The 14,316-nt window shown below is 37.3% G+C and overlaps 1 protein-coding gene across 7 annotated transcripts in view; it reads left to right on the top strand.

Moving 5' to 3' along the window:
* Positions 1 to 1,603: 1,603 nt before the first annotated feature.
* The window catches only part of IKZF2 (IKAROS family zinc finger 2), a 154,224-nt gene continuing 141,511 nt past the window's right edge, over positions 1,604 to 14,316 (top strand). For 2 of the 7 annotated variants that reach the window (XM_076005911.1, XM_012748541.2), the window contains exons 1-3: positions 2,225 to 2,651; positions 5,392 to 5,440; positions 6,273 to 6,377. In XM_076005911.1, coding sequence (XP_075862026.1) covers positions 5,407 to 5,440; positions 6,273 to 6,377 — 139 coding nt within the window. In that variant the 5' untranslated portion in view covers positions 2,225 to 2,651; positions 5,392 to 5,406. Of the gene's footprint in view, positions 1,935 to 2,224; positions 2,652 to 3,561; positions 3,913 to 5,391; positions 5,441 to 6,272; positions 6,378 to 14,316 lie in introns of those variants that run through there. The other 5 variants (XM_012748543.3, XM_076005909.1, XM_012748542.3 and 2 more) reach the window with 4 other exon arrangements.

Raw genomic sequence — 14,316 nt, 5'->3', positions numbered from 1 at the left:
GGAACAGATGTTAAAAAGAAGGAAAACATTTGCCAAGATGGTCTAACTCTCACAGGTGTTCATGAGATCTCTGCTATTCTAAAATGTGGGATTCAATGCCCCCTGACCACATCTTCCATTCTTGGGGAGACAGGGTGATAGAATGTAAACTGTCTGGAGGCTTAGCCACTAGAGGGAGAAAGTGTGCCTCTGGTGACTAGGGAGCCAATGAAAGTCAACTCCTGTAAAGGATAGGCTTCAGGGAGCTAAATTAAGCTCTAATCACCCAGGGGCAAGGAATGTATCAACTGTGGTAGCTTTGGGGATCTTGAAGATGTATCTTTAAGACCTCACAATGGATTCTCTTCTATCAAAGAACTGAATTGTTGAACTATGAAGAGATTTCATCTTAACTTTGAATGTTTTAAACTCATCTTTTCTAAAGTCCCCCATAACTTTACAGATATTTAAACACTTAGGCTTAGTTGCTAGGAAAGATTTATGACAATTTAGAGAATTTATGCTACTCTTTATATATTGGGCATTTAGATATTATGAACAGCACCCCAATTTCCTGAAGTAATTTATGATTAAAATCTTTGCTGTCCATTGGAATGATTAGAATGATTTATGGGTTCTCTGTCCATTCTTTCCCAAATAAGACTTGAGGAAAACTAATTTTATTTAGGCAATTGGCAGATAAGTTAAAAAAAAAATGCTTTTCCAATATATAACTCATGGGAATTGCAATTTCTTAAAATGATCAGAAAGTTGTTGCAAGCCTGAGCCCGAATGATTTCTCTTTAATGAAAATTGGTTAATCCTGTTTGCTGTATGACACCAACTATCAATTTCAACAATTAAAAAAAGAGCCTATTGTTACAATGGTTTAATAACACAATGCATGGAACAGACTTTTTAAAAAATAATTCATTTCAAAATCTAAAGGTAGTATTATACAAGCTATATGGATTTCATTATTTAGTGTGTATTAATGTCACACTAAATGTCCCCACATCAAAATCTAAAGACATTAACCAAAATTTTCCTGACATAGAGTGGTGTTTAAGATAAAGCTGATGATTTAATTTTCAATATATCATTTCTCTTTCCTCAGCAGAAAAAAAACCTCAGCAACTATTTCTGGGATTCTTGAAAAGAGTAGGAGGAGTACGGTGCCTGCTCCTACTCTTTCAGCATTGATTTTCTTCACAATCTGTGATATGGTTTCTCAGAAATGCTGTTTGGCAGTCCTGATAATTTCATGTGTTTTCAAACTTAAGCCACCCAGACTACACAGTTCACTATTTTCAGCTCCTTTCATTTTCCTTTTCCCTTTAATTATAGAAGTCTCTATTCCCTCTTTTTGCAAATGTGGTCAAGCAAGACACTTAACTGCTACTATTTGTAGAAAGAATATACATTTGTTTTTCTCATGACGACTCATATATGTTCTAACCCCAATCAAGAAGCTGGGATCGATGGTATTGATAGGCAGCACTTCAAGGGTAACAACTTTTTGGATCCTCATCCATTCTTTTGACTTTCAGGGATGCGGCATACACCCGGGGGAGAAAGAGCAAGTAAACACTAATTTTAAACTTGCCCTGTACAGCACTTTCAAAATAGTTGAGCTTCATCTCAGACTTGAATTTCTTTCTCAGTCTATTCCCGAGGACCCCTCTAGCTTGCTTGGCGTCCTGGTCCCGAGTGCTGTTTTCGAATATTGTACCGCGCAGTTTATTGCGAAGCCTGAGTGGGTGGGTGCGTCCACGAGCACACCCAGACTCAGGCCAGGACGCCTGCCTGCCCGGAGCTCCGCGCAGGGCGGCCGGATCGCCGTCCCGCTCCCTTCGCCGGCCTCATCACAAATCCCAGTTTGAAAGAAAACTTCACGCGGCCGAGATGAACCTCCCCTCACCGTTCCAATCCTCCCTTCCCACCCAGCAGAAAACGTGAGATTTATTATGACACGGGGAAAGGAGGCGAGCAGGAGGGTCTCGGCGGCATGCTCGGAACGGGTTACCTGGCCCCCTTTGGGGGCGGGGTCCGCCGTCCGGGGCCGACGGGCGGGGGGCGACGCGGCCGGGCGCGCGGGTGGGCGCGAGGGAGTGCGCGCGTCTCGGCGCCGCCGGGGCAGCACTTGTCCTGTAATCGATTGCCGAGCGGCTGAGCGCGCAGACACGCGCACACGCGCCCTCCAGCCGGCGCGCGCGCACACACGCACACAAACACGCACACACACACACACACACACACATACGCTTACACACACACGAGCGCTCAGGCCCCGCACACCCGCACGCACGCGGGCGCGCACGTACGTCCGCCCGCCCGCGCCCGGGGCCCCACAGCCCGCAGCTGCAGCCAGCCCGCCCTCCGCCCGCGGGCGTCTGCGCGAGCCCGGCCGGCGGGGGAGATGTGCTCGGGCTCCGCCGGATCGGTTTCTCGGGGTTTGACCAGCTGTCCCGGGCTAACCCTGCTCCTCGCTGAAGATGGAGGAAGTAAAAACAGGATTACCCTTAGCTACAGATCCACTGCCTTAGTTTCCACCACCAACTGCAGTGCACAAACACACGTTAGGCACAGGAAAGAAAGAAAGAGAGAGGACACATTAACAGTAAACACAAACAAAAGGGTGATGGGATTATTTTACTGCATGCACTGCTGAGGTAAATCTCCGCTTGGCTTTTGCGTGGTGAAGAACAGCTCTTGTTTTATTTGTCTTCTGATTCATAGATTATATATAAATATGTGTATGATTTGCAAAGGGGGGAGTGTTTTCAAAGTTAAGTGTAATTATATAGCATCTCGTTTTGCACTGTGATGTGATCAAATGACTTGTTGCTGTTAACCAGTGATAATAATATAGGTATATTTTCTCTGGGAGAGATGGATTGTGGTTATGATTAGGGTAATGATTTCTGTAAAGGACGCTCAGGGAATCGGGTTGAAGATGATGTCCTCTGCCTTAATTTATCGTCCCCTCCGTGTATTCTGTTTCTGGGATGTTAATCGATTAATCAGTTCTCATCTCTATAGCTGTCATGGATTTGGACTTGTTTTGCTTTGTTTTAACTTGAATTCCAAGAAGAAAGATTGGGTAGCGTGGAATAAATTCCAGCTGTCCAGATAGAAGGTAGTATCCAGATCCTGTTGGAATTAAAAAAAAAAAAAAAGAAACTGGTATGACACATATAAAAAGGCAGCAGCTAAATCACTTTGACAGGTTCTAGTATGGGCGAAAGAGATGGAATTAAGATTTAATTTTTTTTTTTTTCCTTTTTTGCCAAGGGCCAAAAAACAGTCCTGTGAAGTTGGCCTAGGTTCCTTGCCGGGTTCTGCCTGACTGTCCCTCCCCTCTTACCCGCCCCCCTCCCCTTTTCTTTCAGTTTTCTTGTCTTAGCTTTTGGTCGATTCTTAAGGAACCGGTGGATCAAGTTTTTTCTCTTGTTAATCGCATTGCTGTAGCACTGACTGACCTCTCTCTCTCTCTCTCTTTTTTTTTTCCTCTTTCCTGAAAGTACGTGGTGCCATTCCTGAGTGACTTTTCCTACTAGACCATCCCAAAGGGACGAGGGGGAGGGGTGGAAGGAGAAGGAGGAGGAGGAGGAGGAGAAGGGGGGTGTTCCTTCTCTCTCATTTCTTGGTTTTGTTTATCAGCCGATCTGTTTGCTGGATTTGGGCTTGGAATGACCCACCTGTAAAGTGCTTTTCCTTTCTCCTCGCCTTGAACTCTGCAGGGGGCTTGGCTTGGAGGGGCAAGGGAGGCAAAGAGAGAAGGGGGAACACAAAAAACTTCTTTCTTTCTCCCTCCGTTTATCTTCAGCCCGACATTGTCACCTCCTCTTTGAGGGGTTAGAAGAAGCTGAGATCTCCCGACAGAGCTGGAAATGGTGATGAATCTTTTTTAATCAAAGGACAATTTCTTTTGTATGTACATTTCGTTTCTCTTTCTCCTTTTTCTTTCTTTCCTTCTCTGAGGGTTAATAACCATTTCATTGATGGGGCAGACTTCTTTCGCTTCTCCCTGACGTTTCTTTCTAATATGTGTGTGTTAAATGTATACATTTTTAAAGAGATAAACTCATTTGTAAAATATCCGAAGAAACTGCTCCCCTTTTAAACTTTACGGAACCCTTTCTTTAAAGCCTTATGTAATCGTAATTTGAAAGAATTTGATAACAGTACAGCAGGTTGAAATTTAAGTGCTATGTAGTGACTGAGTTGGGAATTTGATCTGATTATTCTATAAAGAAAAGAGAGAAAGAAAAGTTTTTTGGGGGGGGGGTAGGGAGGGTGGTGGTGAAGAAAGGGAGGGGAGGGAGAAGGGAAGTGGTTTTGGAGACAAGAAGTGAAGCTGCCTGTTTTCCAGTAAGTAATGGAGAAATTCCAGGAGCCAGGGCTAAATATACTTGGCGATCAATACAGAAATGGCTCATTGTGAATAATTTAGCTGCTGGTGCAGTGAGAGTTTTGAAACTAAAGGCAAAAAGGACCAAGGCCAGAGGGGGGGGGGAAGTAAAAATCTCCTCAGGACTTGTCAATTCTTAAACTTTTTCTTTCAGAAAGAATACAGTTAGATTATCGATCTTTTCATTATGTGAATCAAAGCTAGGGGGTGTCATCTCATACAATTTACTTTTGTTTCTGAGAATTAAGTTCTGTTTTGTGTCATTGGTGCATGAAATTAATTCCCCAAACTTTTTTTAAAAAGTGATTCCCTCCTGCACAAAGTTTATGAAATTTTCAAAATCAGAATATATTAAGTAAGCTTGGCATTTGTATGCAACCATGGTCTGGCAGGAAATTAAGGTTACATTGAACAGGTGCTTACACAGAGCTTGGGGTAGGCTAAAATGTCAATACAAGTCAGGGAGTTGGCCAACTGCTGCAGAAATCTTCAAGACACAAGCACTAAGTTTTTTGTTTTGTTTTGTTTTCTTATGTTTGTTTGTCCTCCCCCTCCCTATTAGAACATGATGAACCAACTTGCAACAATTGTGAATAGAGCTATCTGTATACTGGGGAAGTCCTCAAACTGCAGTGTGATTGTGGGAAGTAGTGAATGGTAAAATACTTAAATCCCAGTTAATACTGGCATATTTGATTAGTAACCCCACTTTTTTTTCTTTAAGTAAATTTTGATTAAGAAAGTCAGTACTTTCTTGCTATAGCCCATCTCACAGCACACTTATCTTTCGTATCCTATCTCCAGCAGGAATCAGATCATTTGCAGAAAGAGTTCAGTGGCTTGCAAATGAGCACATACAGTACACTGTAGTATGTTTCTTAGGCACAGGTTGCAGCAGCAACATGGACTAACTCCTTGGAGCTTCAAATAAGTTAAGAATTTAATGGCAGATACTGAAAGGAATCATTGTGTTAAAGGCATAATCTTTTGTTTTGCAGCACTGCACTTTGACTATGGAAACAGAGGTTATTGATGGCTATATAACATGTAAGTATTCATTTTCATTAATTTGTTATTGGTAATAAAGTTACCTTTGTATTACCTGTGTTTTAATTTCTGAATTATAAGATTTTATTAAGAATTCTGTACTCTTTATCTATTTACAATTTTAGCTTTAGATGAGTTTGAGAAAATATCAGCATAGAAGTGAAATAAGAAGGAAATATAGAAATATACTTATTACTTACGAAGGGAAGGATAATATTTATATCAATAGTAGCTTAGCAGATCAACACTTTCCTATTTGATTTTTTTTTTCATTTACTTTACTATAAGTTTAGAATAGGTCATGTTACATGTATGTCTACTAATATGGTGTGTATTAAATATTTACTACTCTGTAACTTATTTTTTCGGACATAATGTGGAAGGGAATTAGCTTCCTTAAGTTAACATTTTTTTTAGCCAACTGTCTTTTCAAACATGTCTCTTATAGCTAACTCCTAATAGTGAGCATTTTGGAAAATGCTCATTATAAATGCTGTATGCTTAATAATTAAATTAGATGTTAAAAGAAAACTTATTTTTTCAACTAAAAGATACTTTTAAAATTACTTCATTTCCCCTTATTTTACACTTATTAGGATAATAAAGTTTTGTTAATTTTTTTTATTGTGGGCTAATGTGGCTTTTCATCATTTCATTCCTTTACTATACATTTCTAAATGATGTTTCTTTATAGTTTCTTTTAAGGGAAAAATTTATTATCCTACAATTTCAAGGTTATACATGCATACCACTGTGTGTACGAAGCAAAGTTAGTAATTAGATTTTATATGACAATGAATAGAGACCAAAAGATTTTATTTTGTGAAAACAGGTGACAATGAGCTTTCACCTGAAAGGGAGCACTCCAATATGGCAATTGACCTCACTTCAAGCACACCCAATGGACAGCATGCCTCACCAAGTCACATGACAAGCAGTAAGTCTTCATTTTATGATTTTTTTTTTTCTATTTCTCTAGCGACAGACTTGAATTTGTTAGGTCTGTGGGGTCTTCTCACATTGTGGTGTAGCTACGGCTATAGATTTTTGCTAAAGAAAGAACAACACAGATTTATTCCTGTTCATTCTAGTATCATAAAACATGAGCCTGCTTACTAGTCTGAACTATCCCAAGGTGGCATTTGGGAACTGGTGCTTACCTGTGTCAGGTAAGAAAGGTTAGAATTTGCTGGTTACTGTTTTGACTTGCCGGGTTTATGACTGGATTTTTTGTTGTTGTTGGATAAAAAGTATGGAAATGGCACTTTCGAAAGACTCTTCATGGTAAAAAAATGAAATAATTTTATATTACCTTGGTACAAAGTTAGACCATGAGTGATAGAATTGCAGTGTTGTTGATTTTTTTTTTTTTTTAAACTGAAAGTTTCTCCACCGAAGCGTTAGAAGTGAATTGTGATGGATAATTTATGGAACTCATTTACATCTATTTCTGTAACAAAGTTAAAAGTACTTTGTTTTAGAATGTCCAGAGAACTGAGAAAATTTGGAAGAATTCTTTGAACTTGCAGAAATAGATAGTTTTTATTACTATTTTTGATAAATGATCATTCATTGATATAGTATACATTGTTTTTGTATAATAAAAAAGCAGCTTACATGTTGTCAGTGACAGAAGACAACATAGTTTTATTTATTAAGAATATGGCTGATTTTCTCTTAATTGTATTGTTTAATCAGTTTAGTTATCAAGTCCAAGTGCTTTACTATTCCTACTCAAAAGTAATTTGAAATCTTGTTTCCCTAATCCTTTTGATATGTATTATATCCTGATATAGAAAGGACACCTGATTTATATGTAACTATAATTTAATTTATAAGTATTCTATTTGGGTGATATGTGAAGGAAATACATTTTCTTTCCTTTTTCCCCCCAAAGATTTAATAACTAAAGAAAACTGAATCATATACTTAATTCTGGGCATATTTATAAGTAAATTCTTATTATTCAGAGAGAACAACTTTTCTTTTTTACTTCTCTCTTAACATCTGTCAAAACTTAAGGTTATTATAAATCTACAAGCTTTGTAATTAGTAAAGACTACTGAATTATAAACAAAAATGTATAGAATACCATTGAATATATTTTGCAGTTCATTAACTTTGTGATTTTAGCTGTTGACTTGAAATTATGATTGAACTATTATAATTTATTTATTTAAATAATTTCTTTTTATTAATGGGGAGACTTCCTAAGAAAATTTCATTCTAGAAGCATTTTCTTGAAATTTCTTTGTCATGTGTAAAGGAAAAATTATTAATACAGTTTAGTTGAATGTTAGATTATAGTGCTAATCATTTATAATTGATCTTTTGCATTAATTTAATTTTTTCATGGTTGATTTGTTAAAAATTATAACACTACTGCAATGTGGGCAATAGAATTTTTATATTTCAATATTTAATGATACTCATTCTTTGGTAGAATATGTTTTTGTTTCTCAGATAACTTTCAGATAATTTCTCAAAGAAATTAAAGATAGAGTATATACAGATTCTGTTAGTTAAATATTTAGCTGTTAATAGCTTAGTGTTTCCATTTAGTTTTGGAAACACTGAATATATGGATATGAATAACTATTAATTGGAGATTTGTCTGTCATCCTCTAGCCACCACCAGAATATTAGCAGGGAAATACTTGTTTATTGATTAATTGGCTCCTTTATCTGTGAATTTGATTCTAATTTTGTAAGTACTTGCTTCAAAAAGGCAGTTCACTCATATTTTTAAATAGGCAATGCAGAGTATAGGCAAATAAGATATTTGAACAAATATTTGAACAAATAAGAACTGTGCTGTTGACATTTGAGCATTTCTCACCCAACAACAGTAAACTTATGTTTGGTAAAGAGATTTTTTTTTTTTCATTTACTAGCCTATAGCAATTCCATATTAGTACACTTTTTGGCTAAGCTGCACATGTTTTCGGGTTCTTTTCCAAAGAGTTGCAGGTTAAATATTTTGGCTCTCACTTCAGAGCTGTCTGTTGCATCCTTTATGTAGCCTCTATTTACGGTATCTAGGTTACCCACTTAGGTGTTAGATGGAGAAGATACCCATTTTTCCTCTCTGTTAGATCTAGGAGAATATCAGCATTTTAGATTGCCAAAGCAAATAGTGATAGAGAGGGACTCTTGTCTATTAATTAGAACAAGAGACCTAGAATCGGTCTAGGTCCCTCAGATGTTTTTCTGTAACTTGGAATAATTTTTATGTGTGTGTGGCCTGTTCAAATCACTGTATATGAGATCACTGGTTTTCCTAAATCCCTTTACATATATTGTTGACTTAGTTAAATGAAAATAACTTATTTATTTTTTGTATTTTTTTATATTTTCAAATATACTTCCTGGAGGGCTGCTGCTTCCAAAAACAAAATTGAAATTTTGATTGAAAGTGTTAAAGCTGAAAGTAAATGTGAAAACCTTCATGATAGAATAAGATAGTAGCAGGAAGGTAAGGATAGGAATATATATGTAAGGGGTTTCTAGTAGCAGGAAGGAGAGGATGGGAATATATATGTAAGGGGAAAAAGTTATTTTTAAACAGTTAGGAAAAAAATAAAAGAAGTAAAACCTTTGATATTTGTAAAATAGCTGACATTCTGACCATAAACAGTTTCAATAAGGTGTGATAACCCACTTATTTTGGCTTTAGGAAAGTGGTTAGTACTACTGTAAGGTCCTAGTCATTTGTTTAGGTTATTTGGTGACTATTCTAAGATGAAGGGTATCTGTACAACTTGATGCCAGCTATTGTATAAAAAATAATGACAGCAGCTATCATTATTTGACAGTGCTAGAATAGAGTACTGGCGGCTTGGGAGAGAACTAAAAATGTTATAATGCCTGACAGATTTTGATTTTAAAATTCAACATGTGAGATAATCTGAAAAAGAAGTAAGAGGTATTAGTGATCCTAACATTTTATAATGACTACTTCCTATGTTTTAGAATGAATTTTCTTAGAGAACTTTAAACTTTTTCTTCAGGAATAAGGATCTCTTTGATAAGAAGATGGGCATTGTTGCCTGAGATCATTAGTGTACATATTGAGTCTGCTGACAATCTTCTGTGTCAGGGATGACAGTATATGCCTTGATGGCTACTGGAAATACACAGTGTTAAGTGATTTTAAAAATAGAATCTGGAAGTTAAGAATCTGAGACAGACAACTCAGACAGAACAATATAAAAATAATTCATATTGTATTTTGGCCCATCAGATGAAACTTATGATTCCTTCTGTTTCTGGGTTAGCTCATTTCCAATTCTTGCATAGTTGCTTCAGTATCAGTTTTAAACTGTTCTACACCTGCAGCTGACTATTTTGGAAATTTTCCGAGGTTCAAAAATCTGTAATTAATCTTATTTTTCTTATAATCTATTTTTATAATGCCAATAAGTACATTTACTTTGCAAGTAGTTACTTACTTAAATGGTATGACAATACATCATGACACAAAATTTGTTTCTATTACTTTAAAACCCATAAGTGGATCAACTGTGTAGTCAATACTATTTATCAGTCAGTTTTGATAGCCAGGTAGCATGTATGGAATTGGAAGAAGTAGTAAGTCTAGTTTTACAAGGCTCTGACTAATAATCAGGTCAGGGAATCTAGTTTATTCTTTTCAGGGTGCTTCACATTCATTTTTTTCTTAGCTAGTTTCCATTTTTAGAACCTAGTGAAGCAGAAGTATATTGTGATTTCTGTTTTTCGTACATGGAAATTGAGGGTTAAAGGAATCAATTGACTTCTTGGGTTGCTTAGCAGAGAGACAAAGTTATTAGGATTGGGGCATAAAATTGTGATATTACCATGTGAGTTAGTTAGATAATTGGTGTCTCTCCAATGTCATCATCTCAGAGTGTCTCTGCCATGTCCAATATTGACCTGTGTTTAAGTGACAAAAACAGTATTACAGAAATAGAAGGATGTTATTATGAGGGTGTAGTGATATCAGGTAATCTTGTCAAGTGAATGTTCCAATGTACGTTTTGAAATATAGCCTATAATATGGGACTCACCAGCTTTCTGAGTTGTCTTCCATAGCTTAGTTTGGCAGTCACCCTTGGTTGGATTTCCACAGGACACACCCACTATATCACATGATGGGCTTGATGTAAAATTTTGCTCTGTTTTGAATCATAGTACTTAGGTTTATGTATATATACAATGTACTTTACATTTAGCTCTTATTAGAAACAAATTTTAAGCTCTGATTTAATTTCTTTTTTTCTTTTTTATATATATTTTTTTGAGACAGAGTCTCGCCTTGTTGCTCAGGCTAGAGTGAGTGCCATGGCGTCAGCCTAGCTCACAGCAACCTCAAACTCCTGGGCTCAAGCGATTGTACTGCCTCAGCCTCCCAAGTAGCTGGGACTACAGGCTTGTGCCACCATGCCCAGCTAATTTTTTCTATATATATTAGTTGGCCAATTAATTTCTTTCTATTTATAGTAGACATGGGGTCTTGCTATTGCTCGTGCAGGTTTCAAACTCCTGACCTCGGGCAATCCGCCCACCTCAGCCTCCCAGAGGGCTAGGATTACAGGTGTGAGCCACCGTGCCCGCCCTGATTTAATTTCTTTATGGCTATCAGGAGTATATGTTATGCCTATGTATCAATTTTTTAAAAAAGGAAAAGAAACTAAGAAAGGTATATGTTTGCAGACAACTAATAGCAACAGTGCTGTTATTTTTTGCACCTTCTTTCATGCCCAAATCTACCCTACCCCCATCTTTTTAGGCTGTTTAGTATTGAGAATTAAGGTCTTTTAAAAATAAAACAATTTGCCGGGTGAGATGGTTCATGCCTGTAATCCTAACACTTTTGGAGACTGAGGTGGGAGAATTACTTGAGGCCAGAAATTGGAGACCACCCTGAGCAAGAGCTAGACCCTGTCTCTACCAAAACTAGAAAAATTAGCTGGGCATGGTGGCTAGTGCCTATAGTCCCAGCTACTCCAGAGGCTGGGGCAGGAGAATCGCTTGAGCCCAGGAGTTTGAGGTTGCAATGAGCTATGATCACAACACTGCACTCTAGCCCAGGTGACAGAGTGAGACCCTGTCTCAAACAAACAAACAAAAAATAATAAAATAATTTACAGTAGAAAGATTATCCTTATTGCTTCTATCTTTGCCCAAATCTTTCTCACTGAAAGTACATTTTTTAAATATAACATTATTGATTATGTTCTATTGGGAGTCTTCCTGTAAGCTGTAATGAATTTAGATCTCTAGGTCTCATGTTCTTCTCTTCTAATTTTTGATTATATATTTTGAAATTATATATTTCGAATGTTTGAATGTTCATATATTTTGATCTTATGATATTCTGACATGGAAATAGCAGAGTCACAGTCCTAAAATGAGGTGGAATATGTTGTTTTTATTTTTTTCCTTTTTATCTGTGTATAGCAAATGTATTGATTGATCTGGTAATATTTTTCTTTTGTGAATTGAGACTCCATATATCTCTTCTTTGATATAGATAAACAGTATGTAGGAACCATTCTCTCATTATAAATGTAATCACAACTGGAGTGAGAGAAGGTAGAGGGGCATGATTTATTGAATGTACCTAGGATACCCAGCACTAAGATAGGTGCTTTTCATGTATTTCACTTAGTTTCCACAATAATTCTGTGAGGTAGGTAAGTAATCATTCCACTTTATAACACATTAAATTGAGACTCAGAACCAGTCGATTGTAAGTGGTTAAAAATAAGGGCTTTGGAGTTATACTGACTTGAGTTAGAATTCCTACTTTGGCACCAACTTGCTGTGTGACCTTAGGCATGTCACTTCACAGCTGAGTTCCTGCTTCCTTATCTTTGGAATAGGGACTATCTCAGTGGGCTGTTGTGAAGTTTAAATAAGGCAACTTCTGGTACATGCTAAGATTTAATAAGTAATCACTGCTGTTATTACTCAGAGGAATCAAGTTATTTTCTTGGACCCGTGACTTGTAAGAAAAAGGGTTTGGGCCGGGCGCGGTGGCTCACGCCTGTAATTCTAGCACTCTGGGAGGCCGAGGCGGGCGGATTGCTCAAGGTCAGGAGTTCAAAACCAGCCTGAGCGAGACCCCGTCTCTACCATAAAAATAGAAAGAAATTAATTGGCCAAATAATATATATAATATAAAAATCAGCCGAGCATGGTGGCTCGTGCCTGTAGTCCCAGCTACTCGGGAGGCTGAGGCAGGAGGATCGCTTGAGCCCAGGAGTTTGAGGTTGCTGTGAGCTAGGCTGATGCCACGGCACTCACTCTAGCCTAGGCAAGAAAGCGAGACTCTGTCTCAAAAAAAAAAAAAAAAAAGAAAAAGGGTTTGTTTTAAAATCCAGTTCTGTTTGTCTGTTTAGAATCTGGATCTTTTGCTCTTAACTGTTTACTACATATGTTCATGGGACACAGATAGGGTTTTCTGATAATGTAGGATAACAATTGAAGAACAAAATCTTCTATTACTTAAAGCATCTATGAAGATTTTGGGTAAGAAAGAAAGTTTGTCTATATGTCAGAATATTTTTTATTGGGTTTTAATATTCCTGACTAGTTTTGTGTTTTTCATTATATGTCAAGAAAATCACGGCTTATTATTGGTGTTCTAAAGATATCAGTTGTTAAGAATAGAAAAAGTCCTCTTAATAGAGTAAAATATTCCTGTAGAGAATCAATTCTTTGAGAGTCCCCATCTAAAACTTAAACTAATTTGAAGCTTCTGGTAGTTCCATAAATTCTCATTTGATGATACCTAATCAAATTGTATACCTAATTGTTAATTGTGCATTTTGGGGATAATAGTCCACGTGTTTTAAATTTGAAGCTTAAAATATAATTATTAGTTACAGGCATTTGACATTTTCCTGTATAATTCTAGTTGATTAATTCAACAAATATTTGTGGGTTACCTTCTATGTGCTGGCTACTGTAAGGTGAAGCCAAAGTTGAATAAACAGTCCATCATCCTTGTCCTCCAGGAGCTCACACTCTAATGGGAAAGACAAACATCTAAATAGGACATTATACTTAGTAAACTCAGTGTCTTGATTATTATGGGGAATGAGAGGAGGTGCTAGTTTGGGAAGTTTCCTGAAGGGAGAGGCTGCTTGAGCTGAGACTTACTAAATGAATAAGATTTAGGGGTGAAGTGGAAGGCGTTTTCAGTAAATGATGCACCTCCAATGAGAGGTGAGAAATAACATGCACTATTCTGGGAAATACAAGCAGATTGTTATTTCTAGAATTTAAAGTTGGAGTCTAGAAATTTAAGGCCAGAGATGACTTTGGAGAGTTAATCAGGGCAAGATAATGGAATATCTTGTTTGTGTGAGAGGAAACTTGGCTTTCATTTTCAAGAGAGCCAAGGGTTTGACAAAGCAAGTGACTTCAGTCTTTCGATTGGCATGGCTCATATTGGCTGCAATGTGGGGGAAACATTGTGCATGGGGAACCCTGTATAGGCAGGAGAATCTGTAACAGGCTGTTGCAATGCTTGAGTGAGAAGTCATGAGAGCTTGCAGTTGTGGGATAAAAAAAAGGAAGGGAAGGATTTGTGTATATTTAGCAGCTTAATGCGGACAGGTAGTCAAGTTAAGGAAAGAAGAGAGTTAAGGATGATGATCCCTTAATTATTGTATAGGTGGTGGTGGGTTCTATCAGCAAAGATGGGAAATGCTGGAGCAGGTTTTCAGGTAAACATTTAGTTTAGTTTAATTCTGAATACAGAGTTTGAAGCACCTGTAGGGTAGCATTTGAAAGGGAATAGCAATCAAGCAAGTGGATAGATTAGACAGAAATGTGATTTTTCCTAATTAGCGAAAACTATTATGTAGTTTCTGGTTTGGTTACTT

Source organism: Microcebus murinus, chromosome 8, assembly GCF_040939455.1.
Source record: "Microcebus murinus isolate Inina chromosome 8, M.murinus_Inina_mat1.0, whole genome shotgun sequence".
NCBI classification, from domain to species: domain Eukaryota; kingdom Metazoa; phylum Chordata; class Mammalia; order Primates; family Cheirogaleidae; genus Microcebus; species Microcebus murinus.
The sequence above is the reverse complement of the archived record's forward strand: the minus strand, read 5'-3'. Positions and strand labels throughout refer to the sequence as shown.